Source organism: Nyctereutes procyonoides, unplaced genomic scaffold (genome assembly GCF_905146905.1).
Source record: "Nyctereutes procyonoides isolate TBG_1078 unplaced genomic scaffold, NYPRO_anot_genome, whole genome shotgun sequence".
Classification (NCBI taxonomy): Eukaryota; Metazoa; Chordata; class Mammalia; order Carnivora; family Canidae; genus Nyctereutes; species Nyctereutes procyonoides.
Window position 1 is genome coordinate 14,770,703 of NW_026575046.1, and position 20,412 is coordinate 14,791,114.

The 20,412-nt window shown below is 41.5% G+C and overlaps 1 protein-coding gene and 1 non-coding gene across 6 annotated transcripts in view; both read left to right on the top strand.

Moving 5' to 3' along the window:
* Positions 1-18,988, top strand: part of RAI14 (retinoic acid induced 14) — a 134,770-nt gene extending 115,782 nt beyond the window's left edge. For 4 of the 5 annotated variants that reach the window (XM_055325747.1, XM_055325746.1, XM_055325748.1 and 1 more), the window contains 12 exons: positions 540-610; positions 2,530-2,636; positions 3,374-3,552; positions 3,833-3,861; positions 4,902-4,988; positions 5,891-5,977; positions 8,559-8,613; positions 10,675-10,793; positions 11,444-12,976; positions 14,509-14,658; positions 17,904-17,969; positions 18,526-18,988. In XM_055325747.1, the coding sequence (XP_055181722.1) occupies positions 540-610; positions 2,530-2,636; positions 3,374-3,552; positions 3,833-3,861; positions 4,902-4,988; positions 5,891-5,977; positions 8,559-8,613; positions 10,675-10,793; positions 11,444-12,976; positions 14,509-14,658; positions 17,904-17,969; positions 18,526-18,603 (2,561 nt within the window). In that variant the 3' untranslated portion in view covers positions 18,604-18,988. The remainder of the gene's footprint in view (positions 1-539; positions 611-2,529; positions 2,637-3,373; positions 3,553-3,832; positions 3,862-4,901; positions 4,989-5,890; positions 5,978-8,558; positions 8,614-10,674; positions 10,794-11,443; positions 12,977-14,508; positions 14,659-17,903; positions 17,970-18,525) is intronic. The other variant, XM_055325749.1, reaches the window with a different exon arrangement.
* On the top strand, positions 1,039-1,146 carry LOC129510007 (U6 spliceosomal RNA). The gene has a single exon (XR_008664468.1). It is a non-coding gene; the product is annotated as a U6 spliceosomal RNA (small nuclear RNA).
* Positions 18,989-20,412: the final 1,424 nt, after the last annotated feature.

Genomic DNA, 20,412 nt, shown 5'->3' on the forward strand with positions numbered 1-20,412 from the left:
AAACATGTAGAGTTTTATCAAAGAACGCATCTAGGATTCATCAGTTCCCTGCCAATCAGTAAACACTGTCATGGTTACTATATTTTAATTAACATAAGGTTCTTGTTTAAACTGAGAGATAATTATAAGCATTTGTAGATTTCATGTAATGTGTGATACAGATTTTTTTTGATGTGGGATCAAAAGAAACCCCAATTTTATCTATCAGTGTTTTGTTTTACTGTCTGTCGTTATCTGTCACACGGCTCCAAGTAACAAAACCGAATTCAGGAACGATGAGATTTATACATTTCTGAGTGCTGGTTGCAGACAAGCTAAGTCCTATAAAATGCTAAACCAAGTATTTGCGTGGGGCAACTGGTAGCCACTGGCTTTAGGCCACAGCTTACTTAACTTTCCTGATACCATTTCTCTTCGGTGCAAGTAGAATAACCTAGGCAAAGTGGGTGGGACACGAGCTTTTCTGTCCTAGACATGTTTGATGCCCCTGCTTGTGTGAGCAGCTTTGTGACATGCTGTGATGTGTTTCCTCTCCCCAGCGGCTCAGGGCTGCCTTCAAGCTGTGCAGGTTCTTTGTGAGCACAAAAGCCCTATAAACCTCAAGGATTTGGTGAGTATCTGGCGGCTACTAGAGGTGGAGATGGACACTGGTTTCTAGAGCGCAGTGAGCTACTTCCAAGAGCCACTAGGACATTTAGAGACCTAAGCATTTAGCAAGGCTGGTGTTTTTCAACCTGGATCCTCTTCTGCAAATTGGATTCAGTATTATCCACATTGGTCCCTTGAACCATCAGTAAAACATTTTGTCACATGCACTTCCTGGTGTATCTGTTTCTAAGGTCATCTGCCATCAACCTAAATATTAATAAGGCTTAATTTCTTGAGTTTTAGAAATAAGAAGGAAGTCTAACTAGAAGTTTTAGTACTGCTGTTATTTCACATATAGCATCTTGGGTCCTCGTGGGTAGGGTTTCCCACCTTTGAAGATTGCTTCTAGCCTATTTTGACCCTGCTGGGCTATTTCTGGAGTAAATTTATGTGCTCTCTGCAGCAGCACATAAACTAAAATTGGAACGATACAGAGAAAGTTATTGTGGCCCCTGCGCAAGGATGAGAGGAAGTTTACATGCCAGTCACCCCTGGTTACAAGGTTAAATTTCCTGCTATAGCATGGGAATTGACATGCATGCATTATGCCTGATGGGGTTATTGCTAAGTGGTTATATAGAATCTGTAGATAAATTCCCATTCCCTGAATCTCAGTACTTTATAACCAGGAAGTATTATAATTTCCCAGAGATAACTTTGTAGAACTGTGTCTGAAATTCTATTTTATTTTATTTTTTTAAGATTTTATTTTATTTATTCATGAGAGACACACACACACAGAGAGAGGCAGAGACACAGGCAGAGGGAGAAGCAGGCTCCATGCAGGGAGCCCGACGTGGGACTCGATCCCGGGTTCCAGGATCACACCCTGGGCTGAAGGTGGCCCTAAACCGCTGAGCCACCGGGACTGCCCTGAAATTCTATTTTAAATGGAGACTCCATCTTTAAGCCCCAATTATATATTTTTAAATCCTCATGTAAAAATCACTGGCTATATTGCAATTTATGTTTTCCTTTGTCTATTTGAATCCATCTACCTTAAAAATTACTATCAACCTCATTTGTGAGGTATGTTCAAGAAAAAAGCAGAACAGAAGCTTCTCTTTTGGTTTGCATTATTTGAGTTAAGACCCCTTCACTCTAAGATTGTAGAAATAGTCACCTATATATTCTTCTAGTATTTTTTGTTTTTCTGCTACAAACAATGTTTAAATTCTTAATTTCCTCATGTGATTTGTGAGTTGGGAATCTCATTTTCTTTCCTTTTTTTTTTTTTTGCTTTTTAAATTTTTATTTTTAAAAAATTTAATTCCAGTGTAGTTAACATACAGTGTTACATTAGTTTCAGATATATAATATAGTGCTTCATCAGCATTTTCTTTTTTTAAAGGAATGCCAGTTGCCATACAAAATCATTCTTTCCATTGATCTTTTATCTTGTCAGGTGTCAGGTATAAACACTCTGAATTTATGTTTTGTTTGGTACCTTTAAGGTTACAAAAGCATGCACTCTCTGAGAAGGGAAGAGTGGAATGAATGGTAGGATGCATGTAGTTCACTAGGAAGGAGCTGCCCTAGGGAAACAAGTCCTTCATTTCTCCAGAGTCATCCCTCAATAAACATGATACGCTTGCCTTGAGTCTTTTCATACTTGGTGTTCTATACTCTCTCACACACCATCACCAGACTGAGTGATGGTCCGAGGGAACAAGTAGCCCAGGAGGCTGAGGTTCCTGAGTAAAAGCCAACAGTTGGTACAACTCCATAAGAAGAGCTGTGCTGAGATGTAATGGCAGCCCTATTGGGACCCAAACTGTCATGGCGGCAGGACAGCTCAGGAATGAATATACAAAGAACAAGGGCCTTCGCAATTCTGGCATTTGGTGTCTGAGTTAAAATCAATCTGAATTTGTCTCCTAGGATGGGAATATACCACTGCTGCTGGCAGTACAAAATGGCCACAGTGAGGTCTGTCGCTTTTTGCTGGACCATGGAGCAGATGTAAATTCCAGGGACAAAAGTGGAAGGTACCACAGAAATAGAAATCATGGGATTTTAGTGATAACTACATTCTGGGAGGCTCAAAATAACACAGCAATCTTTTGGATCATTTGTTATAAAGTGGTCTTAATTTTTCATTTTTTGCCTTTTTTTTTTTTTAAGTAAACTCTGTACCCAACATGGGGCTCAAACTCATGACCCAGAGATCAAAGGTCGTGTGCTCTACTGACTGAGCCAGCTAGGCACTCCTTCTGCCTCTTTTGATAATCCAGAGTCTTTTGTGACTTAAAAAATTTTCCCTCAGACCTCTGGGAACATACTGAGTCTGTGATGAGATTACTGAATACTAAAGTGTCGAGGCCATTTCCAATGGCTTTTTAGGCAAAATTAAATAAAAGTAAACATATTGGCTGCTCTTAAAAATAGTCATTATAATGTATAAGTACTGTAAAATGCTTGAGGTGAAAGGAGGACATGATTTGTGCCAATCACATTAAATCCCATCATATTTAGAAGATTATATTTAGAAGATTATGTCTAAGTTATTTGACCTAATATGGTTTAATGTTTTGATATAATCTGAAGTTAAAAAAAAATACTAATTTCATCTCACTAGCACGACATTTCAAATTCCCTAGAAGATTAAGTGTGTATGTTTAAGTACACTTAATCTTCTTTCCCTTGTATTCTAAGGTAAATAATTTTCCAAGAAAGCATTTTCCCATTTTGTTAGTACTAATTTGGTGTCTCCTTTTTTCTTTAGAACTGCTCTCATGCTGGCTTGTGAGATCAGCAGCTCTAATATCGTGGAAGCCTTAATTAAAAAGGGTGCAGACCTAAACCTTGTAGATTCTCTCGGACACAATGCCTTACATTATTCCAAACTCTCAGAAAATGCAGGAATTCAAAGCCTTCTATTATCAAAAATCTCTCAGGATTCTGGTATGTGAAAGAAAATAGCCAGTGTTGTTTTAAATTTATCCACTCCATTTTCCCCAAAGGGTAAAGGAATGTGTGCAATATGATCTATTTTATTATTCTTTTAAATATATTCTTGAAGAAAAATGAAGTGTTAAATATTGTGTTTGTTGTATGTATGGATGTGAGAGTGTGTGTGAGTGTGTGTGTGTGTGTGTGTGTGTGTGTGTATCCCCCACCCAAAGTGGATGTGAGTCATGGTTCTTACAGTTCTTTTTTTTTTCACTTTTTTTTTCCTCTATAGATTTAAAGACACCAACAAAACCAAAGCAGGTATTTATTTGAGAATTTTTTATCATTGTAGCTTGTGGGACTTTGAAAATATCCTGATTCAACTACTCTGTGGTCCACTAGAAAAGTAATAAAAACTATGTTGAAAACACTAAGGAATGAAAAATCTTTAGAATAAATGATTCATTGTTAGAAGGTGGTAAATATTTTCTTAGTGGTTTACCCTGTTTCCAAAGCATGTAACTTTAAAACCTGCTACTTATATATTCATCTTTTCCTGAAATGTACTAATATTTTCTGTTGGTGTGAAAATGGTTAACTCTGTGAACAAACAACATTTTAAATGCTTGTGTGTCCCACAGATTATACACCTGTATCCATGGCAGTGTTAGATATTTAATGAACATAAGAGGTTCAGCTTGTGCTTTCATTTTAATTGGAACTTTGATAAGCTGTCATTAAAATTCCAGAAACTGAGAAGATTGCCATGTTATTTTGGAATTTTTTCCTAAAAACATCATCGATGTTCTTTACTTTTTTGGTGAGGTATATAGTTGGCTACTGCATTTATTTAGTTATACATCAAGGATCTTGAAAAATTATCATAAATAGGAAATGGTCAATACTGAATTTATTAGGTACAAACTATGTTACTTTTTTATAACCTTCCTAGATGATGTTTCCTGCCCCCATACTGACATTCTTTAAGGAGTGGAAGTAAAGCACAGGTGGTGGATATACCACTATTTTGCATTAAGATGGAAGCTAGACTAGAAATGTATCCTGGGTTCTAAATTGGGGCAGGCAGCTCCCCATCCTCCACTTACCCAGTTCCTTACACCAACTTAATCTGGTTTTGTCTTGTGTTTTATATTTTCTTGCTATTAAAGCATGGGCTGCTGGAAGAAAACTTGGAGCATGCATATTACTTATTTTTATGTCGATAGCAGATGTCAGATCTTGATAAAGTAAGAAATGCACGAACTGTTGCAGTGTTTCTCATTTGTTTGATGAAGCTGTTTGTTCAGACTTTACTAACCGAACTAACCCACCTCCATTCTTTGGACTGTGCTAACTTCCAGCATGATCAAGTCTCTAAACTAAGCTCAGAAAGAAGTGGAACTCCAAAAAAACGCAAAGCTCCACCACCTCCTGTCAGTCCTACTCAGGTAAAGAAAAAAGCCAACCAGCAGTGAACAATCATACGACGACAAAGACGACAAGCCATGATTTTGTCATTTTGTGTGTCTGGCCAAATAGAAATGTTTTTGAATTAACCCTTAAATGCACCTTTCAAATTCTCTTTACTGGTTTTAAATTTACAGATAGTGGTGTGAAGGGTTTTACTGATTAGTATGGAAATCATGTTGAGTCTTTTTTTTTTTTTTAATCATGTTGATTCTTATTTATTGCAAGGCTGAGGAATTGAACAGTATCTTTTTAAAAGGCTCAAGGAGAAATAAAATAAATAAAAGCCTCAGGAAAATTTCTCAAAGTCTTATGACAGAAACTTCTTCCTTAAGTGAAACTCAAGTCAATTTTTAGTACCTCACGTCAACAGCTCAAGTAGAGGCAGGGAGAATGGGTGGCTGGTGAAGCAGTTAATTGAAAATGAATTTTAGTTGGTTTCTTAAAACACTGCTAAAATAGATTTGCCTCTGTAATTACATTGAAGGTTGGCTAATATTAAAAGTAGCTTTCATTTCTGAGTGTATAGTGACGACTGCCTAAACGAGGAAGCTTGGATGTCTGTGAAATGTCTCAGATAGTTGAGAGGAATATCTCAACTACATGAGCATATTCACTGATAATATTCTCACCATGCCACAGAAGCTTTATGGGTTTTGAGAGTTGCTTCTAGTGAATATAGGAGCAGAGGTACTTAATTACACTCTGTGAACTGTCAGTATTTGAGGGTCCACACTATGTTGAAAATACCCTTGAATTGAGACTAAGGAAGGTTGCCATTATATTTATTTGTAGCAATTAAGTAGGTGAATTCTTTGGCCCTGGAGAAGAAAAGACTTTGAAGAAGCACTCTTTATCTGTGATTTTCATTTTGTCTTTTAAGTTGAGTGACGTGTCTTCCCCAAGATCAATAACTTCAACACCACTTTCGGGAAAGGAATCTGTGTTTTTTGCCGAACCACCCTTCAAGGTATTTCCTTTCTGTGTTTAATTTATTTTGAATCTTAAGATACATAATAGATGTGATTTAAGTGGGACAACATAGGACAAAACAGAACAGATTTTCCAGTGATTGGTTCACAACCTTTTCATCATGAAGCACTCTTCAGTCATTTCTCCCAGCATGGACTCCACACAAAAAGAGTAGAATGAATAAATAACATCATTAAGTAATAACTAATTCTCTTCCTTTTACAAAAAGGGACAAAAACTTTCCTGACAGCCAGTCTTCTTACTAAATGGAGTTGATATAATGCCACTCAAAAAAGAAAGAAATGTTGATTATTCTCTGATGTCTTACTGTCTTACTTTAATTTAACTTTTTTTTCAAGTAGTATGCATTGATTTTAGAAAATCCATTTTGATTCTTTAGATTTGTTGTTGGAAAGTATTTTAAGAAATGGGAGTATAGGGATCCCTGGGTGGTGCAGTGGTTTGGCGCCTGCCTTTGGCCCAGGGCACGATCCTGGAGACCTGGGATCGAATCCCACGTCAGGCTCCCGGTGCATGGAGCCTGCTTCTCCCTCTGCCTATGTCTCTGCCTCTCTCTCTCTTTCTCTCTGTATGACTATCATAAATAAATAATAAAAAAAAATTTAAAAAAAAAAAAAGAAATGGGAGTATATTTCAAGTTACTATCTGTTTACCTAACCATCACTAGGAAATTATGCTTGGAGAGAACATAAAATTTTTAATTGTTAAAATAAAAATTGCAGTGGTATCATTGTATATTTTTTGTTTCCTCTATTTAAGAATTACTGAAGATAAATTCTCTTTTAACTTGTATGCCCAGGGATCTGAAAGATTCTGCCAACCTAACATTTCTACCACTTTAACTCGATTTTATTAATAAATTCTTAAGATGAATACCTATGAAAGGAAAGAAAGTTATGCTCTTACAGTGAGTACCCTAATATTTTCTAATACGATTATGACTCAAAGGACACAATGCATTCCAAAGAATGATATCACAAATTACAATTTTCAGAAATAGTGTGAAAAGACTTTCATTTCTTTAATCACTCCCCCCACCACACACACACACACATACACACACACACCCATACAAAGATTAAAAGGGACGCTATTTAGAATGGCTAGGGTGATAACGTGGAAAAACTAGAATTGCTGTACTCTGTTAGTAGGAATGTAAAGAAGCATGACTACTTGAAAAACTGAGTTTCTTTAAAAGTTCATTATACACTTGACATATCTAGCCGTCCACTCATTGATGTTTATCCAAGAGAAATTAAAATGTATGTCTCCAAAAATTGTATATACAAATGTTTGTAGCAGCTTTATTTAAGTATCCCAAAACTAGAGACAATCCAAATGTCTGTCGGCAAGTGAATGGATAAGAATATTGACATATGTCCATACAGTTTTTATTATCTAGCCATAAAAAAGGATGTAGAGCTGTCCAAGCAGCATCATAGATGAATCTAAAGATCATGCTGAGTGAAAGAAGCCTGACAAATTCATACCCGTGACACTCCATTTATAGGAATTCTAGATAATGCAGAAAGGAGAGTGGCAGTTGCCTGGGGATAAGGTGGACAGGGATTGGCTGTGTTGAAGCATGAGAAAACTTGTAGAGTTAATGGAAACATGCTGTGTCTTGATTTTAGTGGTGGTTCCATGGGTATGTATCTACCAGAACTCCTTACACCGTCAACTTTAAATGGATGCTGTTTATTGTACCTTAAAATAGTTGAAAAATAAAAATAAACATTATTTTTATAAAGTGAAAAGACAGCTTTTCGTGAAGATAAGCACTTGCCAAAAATGAGCCACTTTATTTTTAGCATTTTGGGCTTTCACAAAAGTCCCTTTGCTGAAAACTTATCTTTTTTATCAGGTCTATGGCTCATCTGGATGAAACACAGTAATTTCTGGCAACTTGTTGTATTTTGTTTTGAAATGAAAGTCTGGCTTTGAAGTTGCAAGAATGTTTACAATGTATTTGCAGACAGATATTCAGGGACAAAGGTTCAGAGGAAATCTTCAGGGGATTGTCAGTCCATGACCATAAAACTTTTTATTCCCTTGTAAAATTACCTATAACATCCCTGACATGTCTATTTACTACAACTTCTCTTAAAAATATTAATAATAATGTATTAATAACAGTTAATTTATAAAATAGTAAAGCTAAAGAGTACTTCTATTTATTTTAATCAATGTATTATCCAGACAGGTGAAACTTGTATTTGACTTCATTATGAAAGTAATATTTGCCATCTCAAGTTTTAGGACATAGATATAAAATTATTTTAATACTAAAAGATATTTGTATTATACTGATTAAATGAAATTTCTGAAAAACACTTGAGATTATATGCTCTGGAACCTGATGTTTCAGAGATTATGTTAGTAGATAATTTTCACTTTTATACACTTATATTTTAAAATACTTTCTTTCCTGGGGATTTTCTAACTTCTTCTAGAAGGATAACTGTTCTGTGTCAACTCAGGGAGGAAAATTTGCTTGCTGCTTTTATGGGCTATTATAGTCAGGAATATTCTTTGAAGTCATTTTTGTGTTTCTACAGGCTGAGATCAGTTCTATACAAGAAAACAAAGACAGACTAAGTGACAGCACCACAGGTAAGATGAAGGGGCACCTGTTTGTGTTCCCTTGACAGGTCTGTAGTCCATGCCCATTTAAAGAGAGCAAAGGCCAAGCTGGGAGGGAGTGTAGGGGGGTTGGAGAACCCTGGGATGCCTGCCACCCCAGAGCTGCCAATACTACACAGGCTGACACTTCCTGTACTCCCAGAGGCTTTCACCTGGACTTTAAGGAGTCTCTAAGCATGGGCATGAAAAAAATATATCTCTGTTTCTATTTGTCCCTAACTAAATGTTAGCACTTCCCTCAATTTTAAATATAGACAAATAACCCCCCAGTGATATCAGCAGACCAGTGACTTTGCCAACAAGAGAATTCACAGATAATGTCATGTCACCTATGTCTCCTATTATTGCAGGTATCTTGAAATACCATTTACAGTCTCTCTTCCAGAAATGCAGCAATTATTAGACCTGCTGCCAAATTCTTGTTTTTTGATGTATTACAAAATCAGCTTTTAAATTACTGTAGCCTACGTATTCTCTTTTATTCATTTTATTTTATTCTACAGATTTATTTATTTATTTTAGAGAGTGCATGCATGTGCAAGTAGAGGGAGAGGCAGAGGGAGAGAATCTTGGGGCTCGATCCCACAACCCTGAGATCAACCTGAACCAAAACCAAGAGTTGGTCGCTTAACCAACTCAGCCACTATAGCTCTATAGTAATAAAATAACATTAAAATATGTAGATCAGTGCTATTCAGATTGTGGTCTGCAAACTGTTGCCAGTCTATATGAAATAAGGAGTTTGCACCAGAAAGTCATCCAGCTATATTGATGGGCGCACTGTTTTGTCCAGCAGACCCCTCCCGCCCTCCCCCCACCCCCGCTGTTCCCATGGGAACACTGCATGAAGGCAGCAGTGTGCTGAATAACATTCTGGAGCAAGGTTCTTGTCTCAGTAAGCACTTTGAGTATCATTGCTTTAGATGTTATTTTAGCATGATAATCAGTAGGATGTCAAAAAGTTATGGCTTGCCAGCAGCAGGATTGTGGGATTCAGAGGAGACTGTTTCATGGTGGGGTGGTCATCGGGTCATCAAATGCTGTAAGGAGGAAGCAAAGTTTGATGTGGGTCCTGAAAGATGCACAAGTGACTTAACCAAAGAGATGCTATGAAGGCAGTCGTATACATGATGAATTAAAGCAGCAACCCTGTGTTGAGAATATAAAGATGTGATCAACTAGAGATCGTGGATCATACACCTAAAAAGTACATTGGCACCAGATTATGGTGGCCTTAACCCAAAGTAAGGAATCTGGAGATTAATTTTGGAGAGAGAGTGATTAAAGCACTTGAACCACAGGAATGACCCTATCAAAGCATGTTTTAGGAAGATTAGCCTAACAGTATGGGGCAAGGCTATATTTTTACTACAGAGAGGAGAGAGAGAGAGCTTTGTTACAGGGCTATTTGCAGGGTTTCCAAGCTAGGTGATAAAGTTTGAACTAGAGTCATGGTGATAGGGATAAGAAGTGAACCAGCATATTTCTAAAAGGACTCACAGAAATGGGACTTATTAGGCATGGGAGGAACAAAAAACAACTAAGATATGACACTTAATCAGGTGAATGGAAGACATATGAGCAAATCCATCAGTTTTTTTTTTAATGATTTTTTTTAATTTATTAGAAGACAGAGGGAGCATGAGTTGGGGGAGGGATGGAGAGAGAGGGAGAATCCCAAGCAGACTCCCTGATGAGCAGGCAGCCCGATGTGAGGCTCGATCCCAGGACCCCAGGATCATGACTTGAGCCAAAGGCAGACCCTTAACCAACTGAGCCTGCCACCCATGCGCCCCAGATCCATCAGTTTTCAGATGAGCTTATATACATCCAGGCATCTAGTCCTGTGCTGGGAATACCGTAGTAAGGAAACTCCAGGACCTGAGAATTACTGTTCATCTCCCAGCTGCTAGGGACTTTCATTCATAGTCAGGACCAGGAAGAAGCATTGGACTGGTTAGAAAGTGACTTAGTTAAAGGTCAGAGAAATACTGGTTTTTTAAATATTAAATTGCTTTTCTCTTTTCCAAGGTGCTGATAGCTTGTTGGATGTAAGTTCTGAAGCTGACCAACAAGATCTTCTTGTCTTGTTGCAAGCAAAAGTCGCTTCTCTTACCTTACACAATAAGGAATTACAAGATAAATTACAGGTGGGTATAGAGATTGTGACCACAGACTCTTCTATAGGGTCAGACTATTGGATTTTTTCAGGTTAGTCAGATGATATTTTGTTATAAACATCTCCATTAATTTCTTCCTTTTTAAATATAGTTAGCCATAAGCATTTCATAGTTTCAGATTATCTGTTTGTTGAGACAGGTATTCATTAATTCAATTTCTGTAAATTGCTAAATTGATAAATTATATATAATTATATACTTAGTGTATATTATATATGACGTGTGTGTGTATGCGTATAATCAGCCACTCATTTAGTAAAGCTGATCATTCAGCAGATTTAAGAATTTAAATAAGTAGCTGTATAAAGCCCATTGCCCCTTCTGGCAACTGGAATGATAGGAGAAGCAAAGGAAAAATTTTAAGTCAGAGGCTTTGGAGTCCAAACAAATCTTGTATTTTTAAAGTGGCACAAATCAGCTGTCCTGATAGAGCACAGAATAAGCTTAGTGTCATTAATCTAACCCTCATGTATCAGGCCATATTTTGTTGTGGGGCAAGAGTACACATAAAGTGACCCTGCAGCTCTCCCACACGTAAGCTCTGGATTTGTTCTCTCCTTCCAGTTGCTTGCTCACCTGACCACATCTTTGGTGCCATTTCATTCTTGCCTTTTCCCCAGGCCAAATCACCCAAGGAGGCTGAAGCAGACCTGAGCTTTGATTCCTACCATTCCACTCAAACTGACTTGGCTCCACCCTTGGGAAAACCTAATGAAACTTCTCCAGACTCCAAACCATCTCCATCTGTCTTAACAAATTCCTTGAGTAAATCCACTCTCGACAGTGAGGGCCGAATTCAGCAACTACAAGAGATTTTGCAAGACCTGCAGAAAAGACTGGAGAGCTCCGAAGCAGAGAAGCAGCAGCTCCAGGCTGAGCTCCAGTCCAGAAGGGAGGAACCAGTGTATGTAAACAGTGCAGAGATTTCTGAGAACGGCTCTGACCTCAGCCAGAAACTGAAAGAAACCCAGAGCAAGTATGAGGAGGCAATGAAAGAAGTCCTCAACGTGCAGAAGCAGATGAAACTGGGCCTCGTCTCGCCCGAAAGTGTGGACAGTTATTCGCGTCTCCAGGAGCTAAGGATCACCGAGGAGGAAATAGATGTGCTAAAGCAGGACCTCCAGAACGCAGTAGAAGAAAGTGAGAGAAATAAAGAAAAAGTGAGAGAGCTAGAAGAAAAACTTCTAGAGAGGGAGAAAGTTATGGTGATTAAGCCTCCCGTGGAAGAGTACGAGGAAATGAAAAGTTCATATTGCTCTGTTATTGAGAACATGAATAAGGAGAAAGCATTTTTGTTTGAGAAGTACCAAGAGGCCCAAGAAGAAATCATGAAATTAAAAGATGCCCTCAAGAGTCAGATGACACAGGAGGCCGGCGACGAAGCTGAGGACATGAAAGAGGCCATGAACAGGATGATAGATGAACTCAACAAACAGGTGAGCGAGCTGTCCCAGCTGTACAAGGAAGCACAGGCTGAGCTGGAGGATTATAGGAAGAGGAAATCTCTAGAAGACGTAACGGCCGACTATATCCATAAAGCGGAGCATGAGAAACTGATGCACGTGACGAACGTATCCAGAGCTAAGGCAGAAGAGGCCCTGTCCGAAATGAAGTCTCAGTACTCAAAGGTGTTGAATGAGTTGACCCAGCTCAAACAGCTGGTGGATGCACAGAAAGAGAACTCTGTCTCCATCACAGAACATTTGCAAGTGATAACCACGCTGCGGGCTACTGCCAAAGAGATGGAGGAAACGATAAGCGGTCTCAAAGAACACCTCGCAAGCAAGGAAGGAGAAGTGGCAAAGCTGGAGAAGCAGCTCCAGGAAGAGAAGGCCGCGATGACCGACGCCATGGTGCCCAGGTCTGCCTACGCAAAGCTCCAGTCGTCATTAGAAAGCGAAGTGAGTGTGTTGGCCTCCAAATTGAAGGATTCGGTGAAAGAGAAGGAGAAGGCCCATTCGGAGGTTGCCCAGATGAGAAGTGAGGTCTCCCAGATGAAAAGGGAAAAGGAGAATATTCAGGCTCTCTTCAAAGCCAAAGAGCAGGAAGCCCATGAATTCCGGCAGCAATTCCAGCACGCTCAGGAAGAGCTGGCCGAGCTGAAGAGACAGTCGGAGAGCTCTTCCAGACTGGAGGAGGATAAAGACAAGAAGGTTGGTGAGATTCCATTGCCGTCGTGTTTCCAGCTAGCACCCTTACCGCCGTTAACGTGTCCAGCGCTGGTTAGCACTGGCCTGTTGTGAAGGCGCAGAAGCTCTGCACGTGACTCCATCTGTCCCCACCGCCACGTTAAGATTAGTAGGTTGGACATTCATGTTCTAAAAAAAAATTGAGGGGCAGCCTGGGTGGCTCAGTGGTTTAGGGCTGCCTTTGGCCCAGGGCGTGATCCTGGAGTCTGGGGATCGAGTCTCACGTCAGGCTTCCTGCGTGGAGCCTGCTTCTCCCTCTGCCTGTGTCTCTGCCTCTCTTTGTGTCTCTCATGAATAAATAAATAAAATATTTTAAAAAAAATAAAAATTAAAAAAATTGATCTTCTATCAGTCCCCTTATATTAAAGCATTTTCACATATGTGGTACATGTTTTCCCATTTATTCATTCATTCATTCATGAGAGAGAGGCACAGGCACAGGCAGAGGGAGAAGCAGGCTCTATGCGGGAAGCCCTACGCGGGACTTGATCCTGGGTCTCCAGGATCATACCTTGGACTAAAGGCAGGCGCTATACCGCTGAGCCACCAGGGCTGCCCCTGTTTTCCCTTTTAAAATGATTTTACAGAAGCTCTGCCAAATGGCAGGGATCAGAAGTGAACCCAAAAACTGAGAGGCCTTTGTGACCCATCTTGAACTTGAACTCATGGGATCTAGGCAGATTCTTCCATTATATGGAAACTCAAATACTCCTAGACTTAATCCTGCTTCCCTGAGCTCCATGAGCTTTGCCCTGAGTCACTGTGAGAACCGCCCTCCCTGGCTCTCTCCGTCCAAGGCGTATGGGGGAGGGCCGTGGGAGCAGGTGATGAGAGATGGGCTGGGTGTGGCTTGGAGGGAGGAGGAAAACAAAGGGAGGCTCAGAGAATAGGTCCCGGCCTGAATCCACTCCGCATCCCTGGTCCCCTAGGGCAGGTGTTCTGAATGGCACAGATCAGACCACTGTTTATCATTTATTCCTTTAATATAATGAAAATTACAAAAAGAGCTTCCAAAGCCAAGAGGGGGGCAGGACGTGGGAAGGCAGAGGCCAGGTTGCAGGGAAGGTTGTGTTTACTTTAAAGCAAGATGTCCTGATATCTAGGAATCAGGGCTCCTAGAACTTACTCCCGATTGCCTGTGTCAGCACTACTGAACGAGACATAGCTGTCTCCAGATAAAGAATGCCTGATAGCCTGGTTCAGCTTTATATTTTTCAGCAATACCCCCTTTCAGAGTAAAAAAGAAAATCCGTGTCATAGCTTTTGTTACCTTCATGCATCAAAGCACAAGATTGAATCCGGGGTCCTCCCTCATTTGAGTGTAATGGCCTTAGAGGGCCATGTGAGTTTGTTACCTATTTCATATTATGGGGTTCTTTAAAAAAAAGAAATTGTTCCAAAGTCTCGAGTCCCAGAGGCTGTGTTGTGTTGGAGGCTTCGAACTCTGGAATTTTGCTTCACTGTTTCTCCCGCTGATAGTTTTTCTCTCTTGCCAGATCAGTGAGATGTCGAAGGAAGTCACCAAGTTGAAGGAGGCTCTGAACAGCCTGTCACAGCTCTCGTACTCCGCGAGCTCATCCAAGAGGCAGAGTCAGCAGCTGGAAGTGCTGCAGCAGCAGGTCAAGCAGCTCCAGAACCAGCTGGCTGTGAGTGGGCTTCTTTCCGCTGCCGGCTGTGGGTGGGGATGGGGTGGGCGAGGCCGATTCCACACCAGCTCAGCTGGGAGGGGGTGCGGGTAGGGGTGAGAAGAGTCCCAGCCTGTCGGAGTGGCACTCTGCAGGACAATCGACTGAAGCCGCCTTGGGGGAGGGCAGGAGGAAGAAGTGGTGGCGTTCCCGGGCATCACCGACAACGAGGGGGGTCACCTGCATCTCTGAGAAGGGAGGAGTTGGCAGGACAGTGGGGCAGGCTTCGTGCTTACTCATCCACTAACTTTTCACCTCCTCTCCATTTTTCTATCACAGTCTTTATCGTCTCTGGCAGTGGCAAGAATTTTTTTCTTATTAGGGGCAGGGATCTCTGATTAGGTGTGCATCTGTGCATCTGAGTTGCTCCTTGGCCCCTCTCCTTATTTTACCTGGGAAAGCCCTTTCATTTCCTATGGCTATTGTGACAGATCGACATAAACTTGGTTTGAAACAAGAATCTGTGCTTTTAAAATTCTGGAGATCGGGGCGCCTGGGTGGCTCAGTCAGTGAAGGATCCGGCTCTTGGTTTTCGGCTCAGGTAGTGATCTCAGGATCCTGGGGTGGAACTACATGGGGCTCGCACTCAGCGTGCAGAGTCTACTTGCCCTTCTCCTCTCCCCCTCTGCTGCTCCTACCCCTCTACCCCCACCATCCCTGTTGTGCTCACTCACACGCACATGCTCTCTCAAATAAATGAATAAAAATCTTTTTTAAAAAATTTCTGGAGATGATGAATGTGAAATCAGTTTCACTAAAGTCAAGATGTCAGCCAGGCTGGTTCCTTCTAGAAGCTCTAGAGGAGAATCCGTTTCCTTGCCTTCTCTAGCCTTCAGAGGCCACCTGAATCCCTTGGCTTATGGACCCTACCTCCACCTTCATACCACTCCACCTCTGGTTCTGTCCTCCCATCTCCTCCTTCTACCATTGACCTTGCTTCTCTCTTAGAAGGACCCTTGTGATTACATTTAAGGGATTACTTAATCCAACTACAAGGTCCCTTTCACCAAATAGGTAACATTCCACAGGCTCTTGGGACTGGAGTGTAGACATCTTTGCAGGGCCATTATTTCACCTACCACAATGTTTGTTAAGGTTTTAGTTGACACAGGTATGTTGCATTTTCCATGTGAAGCCAAGGGTTGGCCTGTCCTAGACACTCTAGTTTCCATTTACCAACAGGAGGTGGATTGTATGAATTCTTCAGTACACACATGATCCTGGTGAACTCAGGTTTACTCTGGCTGACCACAGAGTACACAACCAGCTATTTTGTGTTCTCAGTTCTAGCAGTGAAGGAATGATTGGGGATGAGAAGATGGTCTCTGGTGTGTTCTGCAGGTCATTTTTCTGATGAAGCAGTTATCACGGACTTGTAAAGTGCTAATGGTTTATATAATCACTTTTACCATTTTCAACACGTTTAATGAATATTATACCAGGAATAAGACACAGTCCCTGCCTTCAGTGAATCTATACTCCGTGCCTTTCCATATTCTCGATGTGGTAAGCATCCACTGGTGGAGGTGATGCTTATGCTTGTGCCAAATCTTGAAGGGATAGGCAGGAGGCAGCAAGGCCTGAGATGGGGCATTTAGGTGCCCCTTGGCAGTCTTCACAAAGACAGTCCCAATGGAGTGGTGGGGTGGAATCTGGACTGCAGTAGACTGCCCTAGAGAAGTGACCGAGTAGCCAGGTATCCGGGGAGGCTGAAGGACCACAGCAGAAGGTGGGGGAAGCCTAAAGCAGATTTGCTGGACAGGTAGGAGCTGGTGACCAGAGGGTGAGGTGCTTTCTCTTTTTTTTTAATAAAGATTTTTATTTATTTATTCATAAGAGACACAGAGAGAAAGAGAGGCAGAGACACAGGCAGAGGGAGAAGCAGGCTCCTTGCAGGGAGTCCCGATGTGGGACTCGATCCCAGGTCTCCAGGATCATGCCCTGGGCTGAAGGCAGGCGCTAAACCGCTGAGCCACCTGGGCTACTCCAGTGAGGTGCTTTCTTATGAGATTTCAGAGGTAATGACAGAGGCAGGGCTGTGACCGTGAAAGTGCATGGCCAAAAGGAGGGCAGCAAGTCAGGGAGGTGAACACTGGGGAACTGTGAGACTGAGGCGTTAGTGGCTCATGCACATGGATATATTGCAGTCATCTAAGTGATGACAGAAACAGGGATGGAAAGGAGGACATTGATCAGAGATGAAATTTTAAATGACTGAGTGGAGATGTCCCAAAGGTGGGAGGAAACAGCACGGAGGAAGGTCCTAAGCACACTTTCGGATAGCATGACCTTCAAAGGACTGAAGTTAAAAGGTTTTCCTTGAATAGGAAGGATACCTCATGTTCTGACATTCATAGGAAGCAGGTGAGAGGGGTATTGATGGACTTTTGTAGACTTTTGAAGTGGTCTATATATGATAGTCTCAAATTTCATCATGAAATAGGAGGAAAACCATCTTCTTAGAAGGGTTTGGAGCTGAGTGAAGGTTCTTGAAATAGTTTCCAAGAGGAATTGGAATAATAGCTCAACAAGGAGAAATAAAAGCACAAACAGCAGTCCTGAGGAACCAGTTAAGATTGGTGCCACCACCCTCTGTGTATCTCTTGGGTACACTGAGAGTTGAGTAATTGAACTCCCTGGGAACTATATGACTAGCTATAGAATGAGACACCAGTAACTCCTTTTAAAAGAATAGATTTTTAAAAATTAATAAATATTTGGTTATTGTATGGAAGTTGGAAAATACAGAAGGCTCTGGAAAAGTTTCTATAAATAAGAATTGTCCATAAGCCAACCACTCTGAGATGGTCTTTTTGCATTCGATATGTTTCTTTACACTATTTACTTTGTGTGAATGTATCTGTATATTTGCATAATTATGCATACATACACTTTTAAACGAAGGTAGGATTATATAATAACTACTTTTTTTACATGAATTTTCTTCTAGAGTTGACATACCAAAATAGGAACTAGGTAGATGCTTTTCCCCTAAGAATACTGGCAGATGTTTCCCTAGGAATAGTGACAAGTGTTCAGAAATATACAACTCAGTGAGCCCACAACGATTGTGAAAGCCTCATATGCTAGGATTTGGTGGAGGGAATCACTTGGGTAGCATTTGGTGACAGCTTTCTTACAGTTTTGAGGTTTTGTTCCTTGAAGGTCTCCTAAGCTCTTAACAGTGTCAAATCGTCTCTTTCCAGGAATGCAAGAAACAACACCAGGAGGTCATATCTGTTTACAGAATGCATCTTCTGTATGCTGTGCAGGTATGCTAACAGCCTGTGGAGTACCTGGGTGTCCTGAAGAAATACTACATCAGATGTCACCCAAACTCCCATCCTTAAACTAGCAGAACAAATGAGAATTCAAGGAGAATCTCTTTGAGAAGCTTTAAAATGCCTTTTTACATCATTTATGGAGAGCAGCCTCATCACTTGTTGAGAAATAGAGGAGGATGTGGCTGCTACCCCCACTAGGAGGAGCAGCCCAGACTTTATTTTCAGGCATGCCCATATTCTCAGAGCCATCAGCACATTCTCACCCCATGACTGTTGGTGGCTTGGCCAGCTGGGCTCACATTGGCAGCTGAGACCCAGAAACCCTTTGCTGGCGACCCTAGTAGACCCAGCCTCATCATCCTCCAGAGGGAAAAGAGCAGGGCCATCTCTCTCAGCCCCTCATAGAAATGTGGGAATCCGTAGGACTAACATTCCATTGGAAGATCTGGGGGGGGAAGCCAAGGGCTTCATCCCAGCCAGGTCATTCCCTTGGGGAGACAGCCAGCACTCAATTTACTGATTGTCTTTTGTTTGAATTCCCTAGGGCCAGATGGATGAAGACGTCCAGAAAGTACTGAAGCAAATCCTTACCATGTGTAAAAACCAGTCCCAGAAAAAGTAAAATGGCTCCCTCAGCAGGACACTGCCCCCCTTGTTGTCCATCTTCGTGGTAGATCTGGAGTTGTCGGCAACCACTGCCATTGTGCTCCCCCGTGGTACACACCGTGGCCTAGCAGAGCTTTTTCCTTTCCAAAGGCAGCTTTCTGAGGACTGGGCCCTGGAGAAGACTGTCCTCCTCACAACCGCTTAAGGACTTCAGAGCAGCAGAGGTGACACTCCCTCCTATTATCCCTTCAGATCCCGGAGCTGGGGTCAGCCACACCCAGGGGCTGGTCCTGGTGCTGGCGGCTGGGCACCCTCCTTGGTAGCTGAGGGGATTCCCCGGCTCCATGTTGCTTTTGTCCCTCCACTCAGGCTGTGCCATTCAGCACCGGGGGGGGGGGGGGGGGGGGGGGGCTGTTCTTGCCTTTGGCTTCCAGTCCTAAAACATGACCAAATTAGGATGGCGCTCGTTAGGTGGTGCCCGCTTAAGAGCCTTGATCGTGATATCCTGTGGATTTTCAGACTCTTGATTCCATCCTGCCCCCCATCTGCCTTAGATAGCTCATCGCCCCTGCTTGCCAGTCCCACAGTCTGAGGAGGGCTCTTCACTAAACTACAAAGTGGGAAGACAAAAGCAAATTGTCCTTAGGAGTTCTTTTGAAGCAAATTGTTGACAGAGTGCAAATTTTCTATGCAAACTGGCCTCCTGCTGTTATGGGCGAAGCTCAGGAATCTGGACGTTTGTGTTTCAACAAGGGACGGTAGACTGTGCGTTTACAGCCAAAAGAAATGCCTCATAGTTCTTAACCTCAATTTTTTTAGAAATGTTTTTTTTTCTCTCTACAATATTTTTTATTGGCTCTTAAAGATGTTTTCATAGCTAAACCCCTAAATAAGTGAAATTTACATTAGACTCTATTAACAGAGTATTTTTAGGTAACCGTGCTTGCCACTTTTTTAAAGCATTAACTTTTTCTTCAGAGTTTTCAGCTATAGCCAAGGGTAGTTAGGTATTCCTATTCCAAACTCAACATGAGCTGCCACCAGTACTCCTAGACCCTCTGCCATTGTGTCCTTAGAACTGAAGATACTAAATCGTCCTTTTACCCACGAAGTATTTGGGAATACCCCAGCTCTACCGGCGCCCAACAATTCTCTCTGGAAGGACTGTTGGTACCGCTTTTCCACCGTTGACGCTGAAATCCTAACATGTTACATGTGATGGTGCATAGCAAAAGTCGTGGGGGAAGATATTTCTGTTCACTTTACTTTCAGGTTAAAAAATATTTGAACTTGCTTGCAGCTTCCTTACGGCATTGTCCTTACTGAGGGATGCCAGCTGAATGCAGACATCTCCGGAGTATATAACTAAAAGTGCAGGCCTGCTCCGACCGCGCCCATTTACCACAGGGCTGCCTGGGCGCACAGGGTGCTTGGCTGTATCGGAGGATGTGTTCATCTGCCTTGGCTGAGGACCAAGGACAGCAAAGCAAAAATGGCTTTCAAGCTTGGTGTTACTTTTCTTAAGTTGTTTATAGTTCAGCAATTTCGAAAATGCTCCAAAGAAATGTGAAAGGACTTTTTGTCACAGCACTTAATACAAGCAGCCGCCCCCCCCTCCTGCCCCCGCGCAGAAATGCTGCAGAGTATAAAACTTGAGACATTTTTGTAGGATGCCTGGCAAAGTGTAGCCTTTTATCTTGTTTCAGGATGCATATTTATTATTATAAGTACTCTGGTTAAATATTGAAAAGTTATATGCTGTAGTTTATAGCATTTTGCCTTTGTAATTTACAGAAGGTATTGCAGAAAATAAACTTCTGTTTCA